The sequence below is a fragment of the Chinchilla lanigera genome, unplaced genomic scaffold, assembly GCF_000276665.1.
Source record: "Chinchilla lanigera isolate Chin_1 unplaced genomic scaffold, ChiLan1.0 scaffold00026, whole genome shotgun sequence".
Taxonomy (NCBI): domain Eukaryota; kingdom Metazoa; phylum Chordata; class Mammalia; order Rodentia; family Chinchillidae; genus Chinchilla; species Chinchilla lanigera.
Genome location: NW_004955427.1, coordinates 13,494,053 through 13,513,360, shown reverse-complemented (window position 1 = coordinate 13,513,360; position 19,308 = coordinate 13,494,053). Strand labels below are relative to the sequence as shown.

Below are 19,308 nucleotides of genomic sequence, written 5' to 3'. Positions count from 1 at the left end.
GTCTTCTTTGCCACCTAAGAAAGGAAGACCTCTTTGATACTATGTATGCAAATGTGATTTCTGGCTCCACATGTAGTTTCATTGACAACATGGTGGAGATGGCTGTGGGTCCTATAATCAATGATGGAAATCCTGATTCTCTATTAGAGATTTTCTGATATCACCCCAAAGGGCAGGATGAAAGTCCTGACTCTCTGTTAAGGATTTTCTGACATCACAAGGAAGAGCACCTTGTTATTGTAGGACAGGAATGGAATTCCAGCCTCCCTGTGTGGTCTTCACAGTTACCCTGTGGGGGGAAGCTTGTCACTAGCCAGCAGAGATGGATGTTCCAGCTTCCTGTTTGACCTTCTTTAGCACCATCCTGGTGGGAGTGTTGGATATCTCATTATAACAATGTAAGTGTGGGTATCTAGTCTCCCTCACTTGCCTTCTGGCGATGTGGGTAAATGTAGGAGCACATTTTACTGTAGTGTTTGGTTGGAGTAAGTGAATAATGTCTGAAAGTTTTATCTTGTTAAGCTTCCCCTTCCTTATTCTTTGGCTAGAGGAGTAGACTTTTGTTGGACCTTTCTGTACTTGCACCTATTGGTGTACTAGCTTGCCAGTTTATTCAATCTTAAATCTGATATACAGTGTCTTGGTTACTTTTCTCTTATTGCTGGGACAAAATACCCAATGCCCCAAATTAAGGAAGGAAAGGTTTATTTAGTTCACAGTTTGTGGAGATTTCAGTCCATAATCGGCTGACTCCAAAGCAGGGTGGCAAGGCTGAGAGGCAACTGTTCATGGCAGCCAGAAGACAGCAAAAGCAGTAAAAGCAAAAAAAAGGGGAGAGAAAGCTTATTTTCCTCCCTTATATTGTAAGCAGGCTAGCCACCCTAGGGCAGGTGTAGCACTCACACCATCTCCCTATACTCCTCTTTCGCAGGCTGAAGATGTTTACAAAGTGAGGACCCTGGCCCCCTGCTGAGTCACTTGGTTAAACTAACTTATAAACTTCTCAAACTGACACAGTGAATCAATCATTACAACATCCTAGGGTGTAAACAGCTGTGGGTGTAAACCCTAGGGCATGTCCTCTACACCCTAGGATGTAGAACCGCTGAGTCAGTTAAACTTCTAAACTTCTCAGGGTAACACAATGTACCAGCCATTATATAGAAAAAGCAAAAAGAAAACCCAATGAAATCACCACAATGTTTTATTTCAGCTTCTTGGATGCATTCTTTGTTTGTTCACTGCTTTCCACTTTTCAAAACTTTCTTACATATATTTTATATATAACATATGGCTGTATTTATAGAGAAATAAAGAAAAATAGGCCTAGTTGTTTTTCAGAAAGCAGATATCTATGTACGGGATTTAAAAATTAATTTTTAAACTTTTCTGAATCATTTTATGTGGTGTCACAATTACTTAAAGTTACATTAAGAGAGATCTTAAACTTAAATCCAGAAAGTAAGAAGTCCATGTCTTATCTCTAATTCAGAGTTCCATGAAACAGGAATTGCAAATTGATAATGTGTGGTACATAGAGGCCCTTAAAGTGTTTTGAAAGAAAATGGAGCAAGGTGGAAAGGTCTGCAAAGCCTTGTTATAATATTCCTGCAAACAGATTGTTTTAGTATGTGGACATTTTTATATTTTATAAGGAGATATATCACATTGTAATAAAAATATGCTCTTTAAAGAACAGAAGTAAGGCAGACTTTATGCAGGAGAATTACCAGTTTTGTAGTCAGAGAAGGAGATGGAGCTCAACTCTGAGTACAAGGGCAGGTAGAGATTTACAGCTTAGGAGCAAGGGGGCACCACTGGACTGAAAATTATTTAAAAATAGGGTAATTTTTTGCTCAACTGTCCTAACAGAATTTTTGCCGAAGGCAGGCCAGAGGAATTAGATATTGAGGATGAGTATCTGAGGTATCAAGGGGGCAGGATTTTCACTAAGAAAATTTAGCAGAATTCTTACTACAGAGGGAGCAAATGGGCTAAGCACAGAGCCAAAGGCCAAGAATGAGTCAGAAGAAGGACTCAGAGAAGCCTGACTCAAGTTTTGGTGAAAAGAGAGAGTATTTGTCCACATAAGATCCCTCTGGAATACGATCTCAAAGTGAAACAGTACTTTTACAGCAAAATGTGAATGTTTACAATAAACGGATTAGGTAAAGACTATAAATAGTGTAAGATCAGTTAGCATAAGTTACAAAAATCCTTTGTTTTTAGGGAATTTAGTGGTTTTAGGAGTTGTGGGCCTATTTCACCAAGTGTGTGGTTGGTAGGCTGCGGCCTGAGCAGCTTGGCTAGCTGGGCGCTAACACCTTTGACTTGATGCATTAATGATAACCGCAGAACCATTGGCAGGCATCTGCATTTGTGACCTCTGTGTCCTTCACCATTTTATACTCTCCTAAAAATAATGAATAATGTCCTACTTTTTTTGTCTTTGTTACTTTCCTAGTGACTGACTCATTGAACAATACCTTAAAAATGTATTTAGTGTAGTACAGCAGCTCCTCTGCTAACAGAGTTCTCTCTTCTTAGATGAAGACGAAGAAAGTGATGAATCTAACGAAGACGAATCCAGCCTAGAGGATGATGAGGACGAATCTGGATCTGAAGCTGAAGTTCTGGATGATTCTATCTGCCCGATAGGTGTGTTTGGATAAAATCATGTGTTCTTTGTGAAGTGTGACTGATACAGGAATGACATAGGGAAAATATTATCACCTCCAACCCATTAGATGTCAGATATGCCCAGTTCATGTTCCCCAAAATCAAAGAATGAATTCTAGAGAGCAACAGAGGTGAAGAGTAGGAAAGATTTATTGAGGAAGAGATAGTTCCTGCCTGAGAGATAGGAGGGGACCCAAATGGGTTGCTGATGAGCCCACTTCACAGACGAAGTTTTATAGAGCAAAATCATGTGTTGGGTACCACATGGGACAAAACTATGATCAACCAATAAGATTACAAGAATAACTGTTTAGATGATGTTGATCCAGTTCAGAAGCAGGTCACATAGCAAGTGTACATGTAAAAAACAAAGAACTTTTCAAGAAGGGATAGGTCCGAGGGCCTTGCTCACCCACCGAGGTGGCTGATGCCTGTCTAGCCTTTATTGGACCAGGTGTTACCAGTTATCTTATCCCTTGGGGAAACATGTAGGCCTGATCATTCTGTTTTTATCTTGAGGCTTGGGCTCCAAAAGATGTACCTCTGGCCACAGTTGTAATGTGTTTTTATCTTTTGTATTGACTCTCTCAAGGGTCTAGCCCTGTCTGACTTCCCATAATATTTCTACCTAACTTAGCTGTCTATAATATGACCAAGGATTGACAATACTGAGAAGGTCCTTTTTAAAATTCACAATTCTCTTACAATAAATTTAAGGAAAGGGTGGCATCAAATACATGAAGAAGAGTCTAATTATTCTTTGAGAGGTTCCCTGGATGATTTACTATCTGTTCCCCCAGGCAACCTTTTATAAAAAACAAATTAATAATCAGTATGCAAAATTGATTCAGTTACCATATGAAGAAAATTTCATTTTCTAGAGACACATTAGATAACAACTTATATAGATTTTTAAACAAAATTTTCCTCTTTTGAAACACCACTCAAGTTTTGTATTTCAAATCTGCATTGTGGGAAATCTGTGCCAGGTTCCTGGAAATATTTGGCAGTTTATATTTTCTCTATGGTGAAACCAGTCAAGAGCAGCTAGACTAACATCCTTACAGTCTCAAGAGGTACATGGTTCATTAGAGAAAACTGGTTTGCTTTGGTCTGTAATTAGATTTCCTAGGCATTTAAAATAAGTTTTAATCAACTTTAAAAGTTTATTGTCAAGTAAAGTTTAAATCTTGCTTTAACTTTTTTTTTTTTTTTAATACTTATTTATTTAGTCATTTTGAGGCAAGGTCTTGCTATGCAATTCAGGCTGGCCTTGAGCTCACTTTGTAGCTCAAGCTGGTCTCTAACTCATGACGATCCTCCTGCCTCAGCCTCCCAAGTGCTAGGATTACAGGCATGCGCCACCATGCCCAGGTTGTTTTAACTTTGAAAACAAGAGTCTAATAATAATATTTATGAATAGGAGTGAGCATAAAAACATTGCAATCCAACTCCTTATTTTACAGCAGAACTAAAGGGCTTGAAAAACATACAGGAGGATGTTGGTTGAAGTAGGGCTAGAATTAAGATTGCTGGGTTCCATCTTACCATCCTATTTTCATATTCTTTATCTAGTACATATTAGTTAATGTGGCTGTTAGTGTGATAGACTGGAAAAGCATTGAAAGATAGTGCACTTGAAGACCAGGTGATCATGTATCAGTTATGTCACCTCTGAGATTTTAGGGTCTTCACCTATAGAATAAGGACAAAAGTCACTACCTTGCAGTCTCTAGCCTTGAATGAGACAATGAACATAAAGGGTGTAGGACAAAGCCTGACTCACAGCACCCTTCAGGACATCAGTACCGTGGTTACTGTCATGACCCCTAGTCTCATGAACAGTGTATGCCCAGAACCGTGGAACTGTAATTGCAGTGAATCTTGGCTAGAGTGCATCTATGAAAAGATATTATTAATTCTGAAGCTCCAGACTCCTCACTTCTAGAACTATGACATTCTCTAACAAATGGGGCTACTTTTAAATTTTTACTCTCGTTTCAGGCTGTGATGCGGCTCTTTTTGAACTGGCCCTTCAACTTCGAGAGAAAAGGCTGGACATAGAGGAGGCCTTTGTTGAAGAAAAGAAAATTGTTGATAACCTCAAAAAGGAATATGATACTTTGTCTAAAAAAGTATGGGTCTGCCTACTTATTTGTCTTCTCTCAACCTTCTACAACCCTCCCATCTGTGATATTGCCAATTCAGAGCAATGACATTATTAGAGAACAAAATCCTCAAATGTTTTAACCTTTTTTTTTTTATTCTTACACCAGCTATGGAATGGGCCATTGCTCTTTGACAATCAAATATTCTTTATCTTAGTCATTGGTCTCCAAACTTTTTAATTACATAATTCTATAAGTGAAAAAATTACAGTGCATACTCCCATAATATCTGATATATATTTTTAAATTGTATTTAGGAAATGCTGTCTTAGTATATCTTAGTACACTATCAAACAGTCACAGAATGAGATAAAAATGAATAGAAACTCTGATATTTTCTCTCTGCACCCAAAAAGTCATTTTGCTGACACTCTGGGGGATGCAAACATTGCATGCTGTTGATCACTAAGCTAAATTTCTGGTATAATATTGGCTATTTTCTGTCTTTTATGTTCACTTTCCCTCTTAGCTACTATTCTTGTGTACAGTACCATCACCCAACTGGATTAATAGCCAGAAATATTTTTTTACATTTCTTTTCCTCCTGCAGCCAGTGTTATGGAAAGCTTTCCTATTTTTTAGGAGATGAAGAACATGCTTCAGAAATACTACCTTAAAAGTGTTTCCCCTTTATTGAATGAGGTCGTTATGACCGAACAAGGATATGGTCTTCTGAGCCCTTCTGCACAAAACCTTAAAACTTTAGGGGCATAGGAATGATTGAAAAAGTGATGTGGGTCCTAACTTGGCAAGAAAATAATACATATTCCTGGCTGCTAACTGGAGTCACGCCCGTCACCTCAGCCCAACAAGCACATCCTGCTCACACTGTCCTGCCTCCCGAGACATACTCACTCACCACTGTAGGTGTACGTTCATTGGGTCTTGTCAATCACTCATATGGGGTTTCTACAGGTAAAAGTTGTGGCAGTAAATCTAGAGGCAGCAGAGGAGGCCCTGGAGGCTTATCAGCGAGAGAAGCAGCAGCAGCTGAATGAGGTGCTGGTTGTGATTCCACTCAAGCTCCACCAGGTGAGCATTTGAGAGTGCATCCTGCCCTGTGTGAGCAGGGAGACATCACACCCAGACTTTCCCAGAGAGATTCGTGGGTCGTCAGTGGAGAGAATCACCTTGGGTGAGGATTTTACATGTAGGACAACATCTCAATTTCTTATCCAATATCAGATTGTTGTTAAAGGAAAACATCAAAGTATGCGTATCTGCCTGATGCTCATGACTGCTTTAAAAGTTTGGTCACTTCTGGTCTGGAGAAATGACTTGTGAATGAAATGGCCTGGAGACTGAAATGTGGGGTCTAAACTAATGAGCTGACGAATTATCTTCATTAGTAATGAGGGAGGTCAGGACAAAAAGGAAATATTTTCTCTTTATTTCCTCTGTTCATTTCCACTGTTGACTTAAGTTACAACTTATATAAAATAATGGAAATGCGTATCAGTGAGAAAAAATGGCTCAGGATAAGAAGATCAACTTTATTCTACAAAACAAAAGGAAACAAATAAAAGAATAAGATCAGCCTTATATACTGTTTATGTAACGAGACCAACACTAGATAAGCTCTACATAGCAGTTTGCCTCTGCTCCCAACCCTGGAATATTGGTCCCATCTGCACTGGAAGATTTGCTGTCTCCAGAGAGACATAATGTGGCTTGCAATCTGACAACTTCCTGTTTACCTGGTCATTGTCATTCAGTGATAAGAAAGAATCCCAAAGGCAAGAAAATACCCCATGGACTGAAAAAGCAGTGTTCCCCTTATGTTTTCTCTTAGCTCACCTTGAGTCTGTTTCCTTGTCTTTGCAGTACTTGCTGGTTATATTCATCATGGGGAGCTGGTACATGTACTTAGCACATCTTAACTTTTTGTACTTCCCCTTCCCCACTCCTGTCTTCCTCTGTGTTTTTTAGATAGAATATATGGTATTTGGGGAGCTACCTAGTGATCTTTCTGGTACTTTGGTCTTCTCTAATCACTCCTTGGGACGACTGCAAGAACGAATTGTACAGCTCCATGAGGAAAACACCACACAACAAAAACTTAACAAGGAATGCCGGGAGAGGCGTAAAATGCTCATCCGGGAAAAGAGAGAGATGGCAAAAAACATAGAGAGTGAGTATCTATGTAGATTAGTTCCCTGAGACACAATACCCAACACCTACAACTCTACGGAAAGATTTATTTTGGCTCACGGCTTACAGACTAGGTTTCAGCTGGCTCCAAGGAATGGCAGCATGGCAGAGAGGCACGGCAGAGGAGAAACACCTCATGCCACGGCAGCAGGAAGCAGAAAGAGAGAGAGAGATGGATGAAGGAAGGAGGAGGAGAGATATAACCTTCTAGGCCATGCCCCCAGTGACCCTCCTCCTTTGACCAGGCTTCATCTACCAGCCTCACATTTAGCTATAAATTCACCAGTGGACTAACGCCCTGATGATCCAGTTACTTCCCAGAAGCCCTACCTATGAGTTCATCAGGACTGGAGGGGACATCTAGATAGAAGCCATTACATGAAGCCCATAGATTTTCCAATACACTTGTTGGCTCAATAGGGAACTGTCAAGTGATGATCTCCAACTTTTAAAACAGTAATTGCAGATTCAGAACCAGTGAAAGGGAAAACAAAAACATTTTCCCATCTTCCTATTTACCAGCTCTCCTGGAGCCATAAAGAGCAATCCTTTATCACAAAATCTGTTTCTCTTTGTATAAGACAAAATTTAGGATAATATAATAATGACATACACACAACCACATAAATCACTGCAGATACATACAAGTCAGGTCTCTTCTCTTTCTAATACTATTTGCTGATTCTTCCCCAGGGTTGACCCCCAGATGTGTAGATATGTATACACATATATGCATGTATTCTCACACAGTATGTGGAACTAATTATGTTGCATGTTTTAACTGTGATAATATTCCTATCAGCTTGTGATTCACTTCATTTAACCAATTTTTGAGTTATTTATATTCCAACAAAAAGGTTTACTTTGTCAGTCTCCAATGGATGAATATTTAAGTATTTCTAAGTTTTCCTTATTACAGACAATGTTACGGTAAAACTTACATACATCTCCTTGTGCATATGTCTGAACAGGTCAATGTCTAATATTGGGATCTCTGGGTTAAAGGGGCATTTGTGCATTTTATGCTCTCTAAGACATTGCCATGTGCCTCCCGCACTGATTGCAGCCATTTATCCTCCTCTCAGCAGAATGTGAGAGTTATCCAGGTTCCATATTTTCATTAACATTGGATACCATCAGGCTGTAATGCCAGCCTTGTGGACATTAAATTATATTTCAATGTAATTTTTATTCACATTTCCTTGATGACTGAAGAGGTGAAACATCTTGATGTACTTTTCTTTGCCATTTATTTATTTTCTTTTCTGAAACTTGCCCACTGTTCTGCCTCTTTGACCACTTTTATTTCCAATTTTTGTTTCTCTTTAAATTGATTTTAGGGAGTTCTTGATACACTTTTTGTCTATTGTACTTCAAATCTTTTCTAGTTTGTGACATGCCTTTCTACTTTGGTGTATCTTTTGGGGGCATATGCACTTTAAATCTTACTGTGGTAAATTTTATTGCTCTACTTACGGCTTTTGCACTGTGTATTTCTTGTTTGAGAAATCCTCTTCTAGTTTGAGGTTATAAAGATTTTTTTTTAAAATACAGCAATAATTCTTCTAGGCATATATCATAAGGAAGTAAAATCAATATGTTAAAGAAATATCTATACTCTTGTGTTTATTGCAGCCTTATTCACAATAGACAAAATATAGAAAAAAACTAAATATCCATCAGCAGATAAATGAGTAAAGAAAATGTGATGCATATACCCAGTGGGATACTATTTAGCTTAAAAAAAGAAAAGAAATGCTGTCATTTATAACAACAGGGATGAACCTGAAGGATATTGAGTTAAGCAAAATAAGCCAGGCTTAGAAAGATAACTCATAATCTTACTAATCTGTGGAATGTAAAACAGTTGAACTCATAGAATTTGGAGGTTAGCAGGGGCAGTGGGGTAGGATGGGAGATTTGGCAAATGTTGGCTTTGGGGTATAAAATTTCATTTATTTTTACTTTTTATTATTTTCTGGTACCAGGAATCGAACTCACAACCTTGCGCTTGCCAGGCAGGTGCTGTGCTGCTGAGCTAAATCCCCAGCCCCTTAAAATTTCATTTAAACAGGAGGAATAGGTTTAAGAGTGCTATTGTACAGGATAGTGATTATAGTCCATAGCAGTGTATTTGCAAATTGCTAAGAGAATGCATAATAAGTGTTCTAACCACCAAACATAAGTTAAAATAAGAAAATAAGTAAATAAATATATAAGCTAATTCTAAAGCGAATTACCTCAATTTAGTCAGTAAACATATAAACATATTTCAAAACAATATGATGTACATGATAAATATATACAATTTTTATTTTCCATTTTAAATGAACAGTTATTTTTCTATAGTTTCCTCTACTAATAGTGTTCTTCATGTTGTGTTTCTAGTCTGCCTGCAATTAAGGTGGGTAGTGTAAGATGTGCAGTGTGAAGATAATTATCTTTGTAAATGTTTGCTGCTCTGTGCGTTGTGATGCACACCTGTAATAACCAGCATTTGGGCAGGAAGATTGCTGCAAGTTTGAGGCCAGCCTGGATCACATAGTGAGTTCGAGGCCAGCCTATATAGTGAGATCTCAACTATATAGTGAGATCCTGTCTCAAGAAAAAAAAAAAATGCTTTTTGTAATTTTGGTATGTGGAACATATGGGTGTAAGTTATCAAGTATTATTTTTTTGTTTGTTTGTTTGTTTTTGGTTTTTCTCTGGTACCAGGAACCGAACTCATGACCTTGCACTTGCCAGGCAGGCGCTTTGCCACTGAGCTAAATCCCCAGCCCCTAGTTATCATGTATTGTAACAAAATGAACCCTGTGAACCCACTACCCAACTCAATATTATTCACAAGGTAGTCTGCCTGTGGGCGGGTAGTCTCTTTTCCAGTCTCTGCCTCTTCACACCAAGATAACTGCTATTTCAGTCACTGTGACAAACAGTTACTATGACAAAATATCTGAGAAAAAGATGAAAGATTTGTTTTTGCTCCTGATGCTGGAGGTTTCAGTCCATCACTTGGGCCTGAGTTCAGAAAAAACATCATGACAGCAGCATATGGTGGAGGAGGCAGGTGCTCAAGGGCAGCCAGGAAACAGAGAGAAAGGGAGAGAAGGGGGTGGGGACAAGATCTGCCCTCCCAGGGCACGTGCCCCAGTGCCATCGGTAGCTGTTGGAAACTTACTCCTTCATTTGATGTTTATTTCTAAGATTGGCTGTAGAGTAAGTGGAGAGAGATGTGGGAAAGGATGCAGGAGGTGTGGCGGGGCAGGGTGGGGCGGAACACGGAGGGACTCGTGAACCACTGCAAGGACTTTAATTTCTACTGGGAGTAAAATGGATGATGCTATTGAGTGTCCGCTCTAGTTTTAATGGTGGATGCTGTAGAGATCAATAAGAACAAAATGGGAAAATGTGTTGGAGCCTCTTAACAGTGTGAGAAGGGGCAGATCAGAATGTATACACCACTTGGGAAAGGTGAGTCAATTTCACTTAAGATTTTGAAGATGAGAAGACAGCATAGGAATGGGCACGGTAAGAAATGAAAGCAGAAAGCAAAAAGCCACAGAAGAAAAACCAACTGGTAACAGAATACTTTACCATCTTACAAAAGCTGTTCCTTAGAACGTTATTATTGTTGATGTCCATTGAATAACCATGGGAGCCATGGAAACTTATGAGTGTGTCCTTTTAGAAATGGAACAAACAGTCCGTCAACTAATGGTCAGCAAGTTTGGCCGAGTAATAGATCTAGAAGCTCTTCAGACACTTTCTGTTAATACAACACTTGAAGAACTGAAGATCAAAAAACTTCGAAAGGAGCTAATGAACGCAAAGGAAATGAAGATGTGGGAGGTAAGGAGCAGGGGCTGCAAAGTCTCATTGGTTAGATCTGGGGGGAAGGTAAGAAATCCTGGGACACCTTAAGTGGTGCTATGAAGCATCTGTATAGCTGCAGATGTGGGGAGCCCCAGTGGCTCCCTAGGATCCTTAGGGTCTCTGCTTCCTACAGTCTCTGCTTCCTTACTGTCAAGTTGAAGGGATGTATCTGGAACTAAAAGGACCTGCACTAGTTTTTAGGGTACAGGATGAATATAAATGTGTTGTGAAATGGCATGACAGAGCACAGAGGGATTCTACTTTGGGGTCTACACTGATTCATAAATCCTGCATTAGACATAGAATTACTGTCTTCTGATGAACCTTATTGTGTTATCATACACCTTTTGGATGCTGTTTCAATTCGGTAATTAGAAAACATGCCTGTCGTAAGTTTTATAACATGGAGAGAGATTATGACTGGCAGGGTCTTAGAAGCTTTAATGCCTGCGTACTTTTCCCTGAGCCATGGTCTGAGACTGTTCCCCAGGGCTAACCCAATTCAGAGACAGGCATTTTTTATAAAGTTTTTGTAAATTCACAAATTACTGGGACTTCTCTAAGTTCCAGTCATATTTCATCAGCAGATAGGATGGGAGGAAAAGTCCTTAGTGCTATCTGGTCCAGTGACCCTCTCTTACTTTTGCTAATCTAAGATTTACCACCATTCTTTGAAGAAGCAAATTATTCAGGTGTTCATGTTAATGGAACTGTTCTCTACCAGAGGAATGTTGGACAGCCTATGTACAACCCAGAGTAAATGGCTGGAGCAATAGGAGAACAAAAGAAAGCCATTGTGCCAGTGTAGGGTCATTCAAATCATCCACTGTGAGGCCAAGATGGGAAAAGAACACATGGGAGTTTGATGCTTAAATTACTCTTCCTTCCTTTTAAGGTGTCAGTATGCATACTTGCTTCATTCCTCAACAATAGGGCGATATCTATGTGTATCTTATTTTTTACCTATTTTTATCTTTGAGTGTAGTTACATTCTTGTCTTTAATCAAATCAGATCCTGTGCAGTTGCTTCTAGTTACAGTTTCTTATTGGCTTCTTATCATGCTTTTATTTATGCACGTTGCTTTATTTTCCCAATGTTTTGATCAAATCTGGGCACTCCTTGTTCTCTATTTCCTTTCCTATTTACTTAACCTATTTTATATCTTCCTGGCCGGGTAGGAAAAGATTGCCCAAGCGCGGTGGGAACTGATGATGAAGACAAAAGAACACACCAAAAAACTTCACCAGATGAACGATTTATGTCTTGAAAAAAAGAAACTTGATTCTCGGTTGAATACACTACAGAACCAGCAGGTATGTTCCTTTCTTAAGTACCCCTTTTAAGAATTGAGGAGGGCCTATAAAAGTAGCTATTCACAAGAATGTCAGGTGCTGGCATTTTAAACAGACCTAGTAATTCACTTGGACTTCACTTTATATTTTCTTTAAGCATCCCGGAGATTGTCTAAGTCAGGTGTTCACAAAGTACATTCCCCTATTCTTATCGCCTGAGAACTTGTTTTAAATACAAATTCTGGGGCTTCACCTCAGAGGGAATGAATCAGAAGTTCAGAGGGTGATACCCATCCATCTGCAAATCAGCAGTCCTTCCAGGTGATTCCGATGCAGGCTACAGTTTAAGGATCACTGGTCTAAGCAAAAGTCCCCGCAAAAGATTTATTCCATGGGGAATAAATACAAGGATTTGGAAAGTTTATAATTGGAGTTTTGATGTAAAATGAAGACCAGAATTTGAATATCAAGTACTCTTTATCCACGGAAGAGTCAAGGCAGTGTTTGAGAAAGTTAATGCCTAAGCAAAATCTTCACCGACTAAGCAGCCAGTGAAGATTGCTTGATTTGCTGTGGTTTGATTTAAGTTCACAGAGCAAAGAGCTTGGAGGCAGGAAATCAGTTGGCTTGGAAAGGAGATTGCTAATATGTGTGTCTACGTCGTACATTATTACTTACTATATCTTTACAAGTGTACATAGGTGGTCTCATTTTAATCCTCAAAACACTACTTTTCTTTCTCTTCTTTCTTTCTTTCTTTCTTTCTTTCTTTCTTTCTTTCTTTCTTTCTTTCTTTCTTTCTTTTCTTCCTCTCTTCCTTCCTTCCTTCTTTCTCTCTCTCTTCCTTTTCCTTCCTTTCTTCCTTCCCTCCTTCCTTCCTTCCTTTCTTTTTTTCTTGTACCAGGAATCAAACTCACAACCTTGTGCTTGCCAGGCAGGCACTGTGCCTCTGAGCTATATCCCCGGCCCAGTGCTACTTTTCAAAGCTCAGAAAAGTTATAACTCTTTCAAGCTTTCAGAACTAATGCATGGTGAAGTTAGTTTTGAGCTCAGGTCTGTCTGCCTCCAAAGATGGCTTCATTGCTTCTTTTTTTTTTTTTTTTAAGAGAATTTTAAAACAACATTAAAAATGATACAGAATTTCAAAACAAGATGATAGGAAATTAACAGTGGTTATTATATTGCATATTGTTATCTTGAAAGTAGTTGCTCGGATTACCAGGTATAGGCATGCAAAATTGATCAAACAGTATAAGCACTAGTGGTTCCTTTCAATGAACTAATAGAAATTAGTAGTACAGTGATCTTAGCTATCTTGTGCAAATATACATATCTTTCTTTCCTCTTCCTTCTTTTCTCTTTTCCTCCATCCCAGTTGTTCTTTCCTTTTGAGCAGTATTTTTCCCTTTCACAATATCTATTGTATCTTCTGGATCTTATTTATTCTTTCAGTTTCTTATAGGGAGACAATATGATGTTTACACATGCAAGTCTGATTTATTTCACTTATGAGTATGGTCTCTAGTTGCATCCATTTACCAATAAAAACCCCAACTTTATCTTTCTTTATAGCTGAGTAGTACTCCATTGTATAAAAATAACGCATCTTTTTTTACCCATTCCTTGGCTGATGGGCATTTGTAGGGTCTAGGAATGCATTGGGAGCTGGTTGGAAAAAATGAAAAAGCAAGTGTTGCAACACATTGTTAAGTAAGAGTAGCCAAAACACGAGGAGGTGAGGACAGAAGAGGAGGTAATTTCAAAGTGGCCAACTGGAATGACAGTCCTGGCATGTTTTTAGCTACAAATAACCGAGGCTCCCTCGAGAGCATTAAACAGGAGACACTTTTGTCACTTGACAAGAAGTCTAGAGGGAGATGGCTGTGGGCTTTGGGTTCAGTGGGTCTGTGACATCAGGATACCTGGGTGATTGGCTATGGCTATGGCTCTGTTTCACATTCACTTGCCGCCTTCTCTACTCCTTTTATTAAGAAAACACAAATTTTCCACTTATATTCACCCCTCACAGCCATCCTAGCTGAAAGAGAAACTGGGTAAGGCTGGGTTTAGATATTACAGCATAGCAGTACAATTCATAAGCACCAGACCACAGCGGATGGATAAAGAAAATGTGGTACTGATACACAACCAAGTGCCACTCTGCCATAAAAATGACAAATTGAGTTTTTTGTAGGAAAATAGATGCACGTTGAGACCACATTAAATGAAATAAATCAGACACATGAGCTTAGATAGCACGTGGTTTCTCATACAAAAAACCCAAAATATAAATAAAAGATAAATGAAAGATAGATAATAGGAGATAGGGAGACAGATCTTTTGTAAAAGGGCAGGAGACTGAGAGATGGAGGGAGGAGAGAGAGAGAAGGGGATAAACATTAAGATGTGTTGTGTACATGTACCAACTGCTCATGAGGAACATAGTCATTATGTACTGCAGCATGTACTAATAAAAAAACACCGAAGGAAAAAAAGATGCACAAAGGGCTTTGTAGCAGTGTGGTGGGCCCGCCAAGCAGCCTCATGGAGTCCTCTTTCATTATCTGGAATAATAACACCAAGTTTGCAGTTGTGAGGACTGAGTGAGTGGAGCTGCAGAAAGCACCTTGCACAGATTGGGTACTGGGTAAATGTTGCATCTTTCCTTTAACAAATGCATTTTTGCATTCAGCGTATTGAGCACTTACTTATGTAACAAGCATGAGATAGATGCTGGGTAGACCAGGGAAACTCAGTGATGATGGGCCCTATCTCTATGAGGTACAGAATCAAGGAAGAAAGACAGGTATCAAATAAGCGTTTAGGGGGAGCCTTATGAGATTGCCATTTAAAAAAGACTAACAAAGACCAAATGTCCTAAGTTTTGAACAGGTCGATCTGATAACTGTAATGATACATACGTATGAGGGATGTCTGGATGGGAGAGAGAAGGAAATCTTAACCTAGCCCGTGGGTCACATAGGCCCTCCCCAAAAGTGAGTCTGCAGCACTGGCTGATGGGAGAGAAACCAGCCTTCATTTTGGGAATTGTATTAGTCAGCCTTTCCGTTGCTGGGACCAAATACCCACCACCTATGACTTAAAGATGGAGAGGTTTATTTGGCTTACGCTTCCAAAGAGTTCAGTCCATGCTCAGCTGGCTCCAAGGCAGGAATAACATGATGGGAGAGGGTGGTGGAGCAAAGCTGTGTTGTCCAAGTTCATGGCTACCCAGGATCAGACAGGGGAACAGTGCTGGAGAGGAAGGGACCAGGGGCTACATACCTACCCAACGTTATGCCTCCGTGACCTGCTCTGGAACTAAAATCTGGGCCATACAGGAAGAGACAAGCAAACCTATCCTTTATGACTCCAGGGATGAGCTCTGCAGGTAGTAAATGACTGATGGCTGGACAATTGCAACTATTCCCAAGGGGATCTGTATCTCAATGTACATTTCTGATAGTAGGATTTTAGCATAGAAGGCTTTTTAAGAGAAGGGGCAGTAGCTTATAAATTGACTGTAAGATCGGCACTCCTAACAGATACATAAGGGTAGGAGGATTTTTCATATTCCAAATGATACTTAAAGTAGAGAGGTGTTTTCTTCCAACAGGGCAATGCCTTCCAGGGCCCTCGGAAGGCAGATATTGTGGCAAGAAAGAAGATCACTGAACTGATCCATGTCCAGGCAGAAAAAATTTTGGCATTAAAGGAAGAGATTGCTCTTTTGCGTAAGAAAGGGGGGCTTCTCCTCCCACCCATTCAGACTTCACAGAATTAATGAGGCCCACGGACCTTTAAGTTTGCTGTTTTCTCAAATCCACCCGAGATTTCTAACATGTTCACTGAAAGCTCTGTCTCCTTGTCACCCACCACCATCCCATTGCAAAGTGAACTTCTCTAAAACTCTAAAACCAGATCCTGTTGTGTGGTTCTTAATAACTTTTCTCCAACTTGGTCATGTTAGAACTGAATGCAGCACCCATCTAAGGACTGTGGACCCTACGGGACTGGATGTAAAACCTCCCAAGGTGGTTTCTCATAATTCCAAGAAAGTATCTGTAGTATATTTTGTTTTAGGAAAATTTATTTTTCAGATATTCTTCATTTTTAGCCTTTGGCAAAAAGGTGGTCATTCAGCCATCCATTTGAAAACTTCCTTTTTTAGGTCTTTGGATCCTTAGAAAATAAGCTTTGTTTTCATTAAATATTCTCCAGGAGAACACAAGAGAAATTATTTCACCAACACTATGTTAGAATAAGAGATGCGAAGTAGAACTTGGTATTGTTGACTTCACAAAGCAGTTATCTGAGTGCTCAGGACCCAGGAGGTGCAGACAGGCACAGAAAAGCAGTTTCCTTCAGCCTGCTTTGGGTTGGCAGAAAGCAGGAAATAAACCAGCTTCCCGAATCCCTCACACATTTTGCAAACTCCCGTGTTCTGAATGGAGCAGAGGAATGTGTTTTGCAAAGGGACGAAGGCAGCTTTTCTCAGAAGAGTTTTGTAAGTCTGTCAGTATTCTAAACAGTCCCCATAGTGTCTCACGTCCCTGTGCCATCTTCTTTGAGGGTTTATTGAGTCACTTGCTGGGTTTGATACAGATCAGGAAGACAGGGAACAGAGAGCCATCTCGCTGAGAAATCTTCTCTAAGAATCAATTTGATGATGTGTAACATTTTCAGACTTTTGGTCTGGGGAGTAATTGTTCATGGAATGCATGGTCACTGCTACTGAAACGTGGTCTCCCAGACACTTGGTGTCCTGTTAGACTGTGGAAGTTTGCAGTCAGCCACCTATGGGTCTATACTCTTGGGCGACTCCTTTGAGCCTGTCCCAGAATATTCATCCCTTCCTGAGAAGGAAAGAGGAGGAAGGCAATGCCACATGTCATAAATGGATAAAGAAACCGCAGTGTCAAGCATTCCCAGTTCACGGTTTGTCTGCTGAAGCTGCCCCTCCAAATTATACGCAGGACTTGCTTTCTTTGTGTGTTGGAATACTCTTAACTGTAGCTGCCTAGCCTATCGTCTGAGATTCCTTCACATTCCTATTTAAGAAGTCAGAATGATTTGTTGTTTGTAGCTATCACCTACAATCTTGGCTGCAGTGGCTTCTCTACTGGAGAACATCTTCTTATGCTGTCTGCCCAACTCTATGTGTCTTTCAAGTATTTTTAAAAATGTGCTAGCCGCAGCTCTGGATTGCACATTTTTTATTGCTGTGTAGAAAATCACCCCCAAAGTTAGCTGGAAACAGCATATTGTGGCACCTAGGGTAAGGCAGAGAGTGTTCCTAGGGGTCAGGAACCTGGGATTAGCGTCCCTGGTTCAGGGTCTCTCGCAGAATTGCAGTGATGCTCTGAGTAGGGGCTGCTGCCGCGTGACACTCGCCAAGAGGCTTGGGTTTCTTACCGCACAGGCCTCTTCACAGGGCTGCTCGTGGCCTGATTTCTCCAGAGCCAGTGACCCAAGGCTGAGGGAGAGATTGGGAAAAGAACCCTGGAGAGTGGAAGCCATTTCCACTAGCCTCAGAAGTGACAGGCCATCATTGTCACCACATGGGTCACATGAGCCAACCTCGGTGTGATGTGGGAGGCACTGAACAGACTGGGAAACCTTGGGGATCCGTGGCTGCCGTTGTCAGGCTACTTTCCACAGGGAACAACTGGTGGGTTTCTGAGGAAAACATTGAGGCGATACTACCCTCTTCCTAGCTGTCAGAGCCATGAGTTATGTAATCTTCCTGGGCCTCATTTTATTATCTGACAAGTGCAGAATTTGGATAAGCTCTGAGCCCTTTCCCCGTCTAAAATTCTGTGATCTTCATTGCAACAACAGCAAATTTAGTCCAGAAAAGAGCCATGTCAAGGATTCTGTGCGGATTTCACCTTACAGTAAAACTCCTCCGGATTGTATTTTCCTAGTTGGAGCTAGACGAAGTCATTAGTTAAATCTACAATCCGCAGGGCTTCATCCACCATGCTTGGAATTTGACAACGCAGATAAAAACACTTGATTATTTTATCTTTAATTGGACCAGGTGTATCAATAGCTTTAGTTTCATTTCTGCTTGATTCCAGTTATGGCCTTGAATCTGTAATTATGTATGAACACCTGAGTCTTTGGGAAGCGTCAGACAAAAAGCGCACGGCAGGGTGTAGCCTGGGGAAGGGACGGTGGAAAGCTGTGCTGCTCCCTCGACTGGTGCGCTGTTCTTTGCAGCTGGCGCTGCTCCGAAGCAGCCTGACCTGTGAGGTGAAACGACCTACGTGCCTGTGTTATTTGTAGACTGTTAGGATTTGACCGTGTATGTTTTTGGAACTGGGGATGGAACCTAGGGCTCCTGCACTATTGAGCCACATTCCCAGCCCTTGTTATTTTACTTTGAGAGAGGATCTGGCTAAGCTGCCCAGGCTGGGCTTGAGCTTGGGATCCTCCTTCTCCAGCCTGCCAGAGTGCTGGCATTACAGGCGTGCACCACTATGCCTGGCCAACTTGGGCACTTCGAACTCTCGTCCATAATATCAGTGAAACTCAGCACAGGACACAAAAGATACAGTGCAGCCCAGCCCCCGTGTTAGCACAGTAAACGGCGCCACTCACTCCCGCCAAGGAGACCCATCTCATCAAGGCTCAGCCCGCGGAGGAGTGTGGGCCCGCACCGCTCTCTACCACACCCACCGGGTCCTACTCTTCCCACCAGTATCCTTTGTGGTCGAATCCAAAACCTGAATCTGAAGAAATACAAGTGCAACGAAACTGGAGAGCAGAACTGTCTCATTTTCTGGTCTGACATTTAAAGTCCAGTGTCCTAGCTTTTTCCTCCTTTCCGGAAACTGGCTAAGGTGAATACACACGTGTGCGCCATCTTACAGGTCTCAGAAGTGCTTTGCCTTTCCCAGGACTCATACTGCTGCCTTTTTTTTTTTTTTTTTGGAGCTAAGGGGCTGGGGATTTAGCTCAGCGGCAAAAGCGCCTGCCTGGCAAGCGCAAGGTCGTGAGTTCGGTTCCTGGTACCGGAGAAAAACCAAAAAAAATAAAAAATAAAAAAATAAACAGCCCTAAAGCAAATGCTGGCTGAGAGTACCCCTGGCATCAGTGAGGCTGAGCTGAGCGTGGGGACTGAAGATGGGGCTGGTGG

At 40.7% G+C, this 19,308-nt stretch overlaps 1 protein-coding gene across 1 annotated transcript in view; it reads left to right on the top strand.

Moving 5' to 3' along the window:
* The window catches only part of Cfap44 (cilia and flagella associated protein 44), an 86,331-nt gene extending 70,245 nt beyond the window's left edge, over positions 1-16,086 (top strand). The window contains exons 28-34 of the mRNA XM_013515054.1: positions 2,548-2,658; positions 4,684-4,814; positions 5,763-5,879; positions 6,777-6,978; positions 10,687-10,847; positions 12,051-12,185; positions 15,781-16,086. Of these exons, the coding sequence (XP_013370508.1) occupies positions 2,548-2,658; positions 4,684-4,814; positions 5,763-5,879; positions 6,777-6,978; positions 10,687-10,847; positions 12,051-12,185; positions 15,781-15,948 (1,025 nt within the window). The 3' untranslated portion in view covers positions 15,949-16,086. The remainder of the gene's footprint in view (positions 1-2,547; positions 2,659-4,683; positions 4,815-5,762; positions 5,880-6,776; positions 6,979-10,686; positions 10,848-12,050; positions 12,186-15,780) is intronic.
* Positions 16,087-19,308: the final 3,222 nt, after the last annotated feature.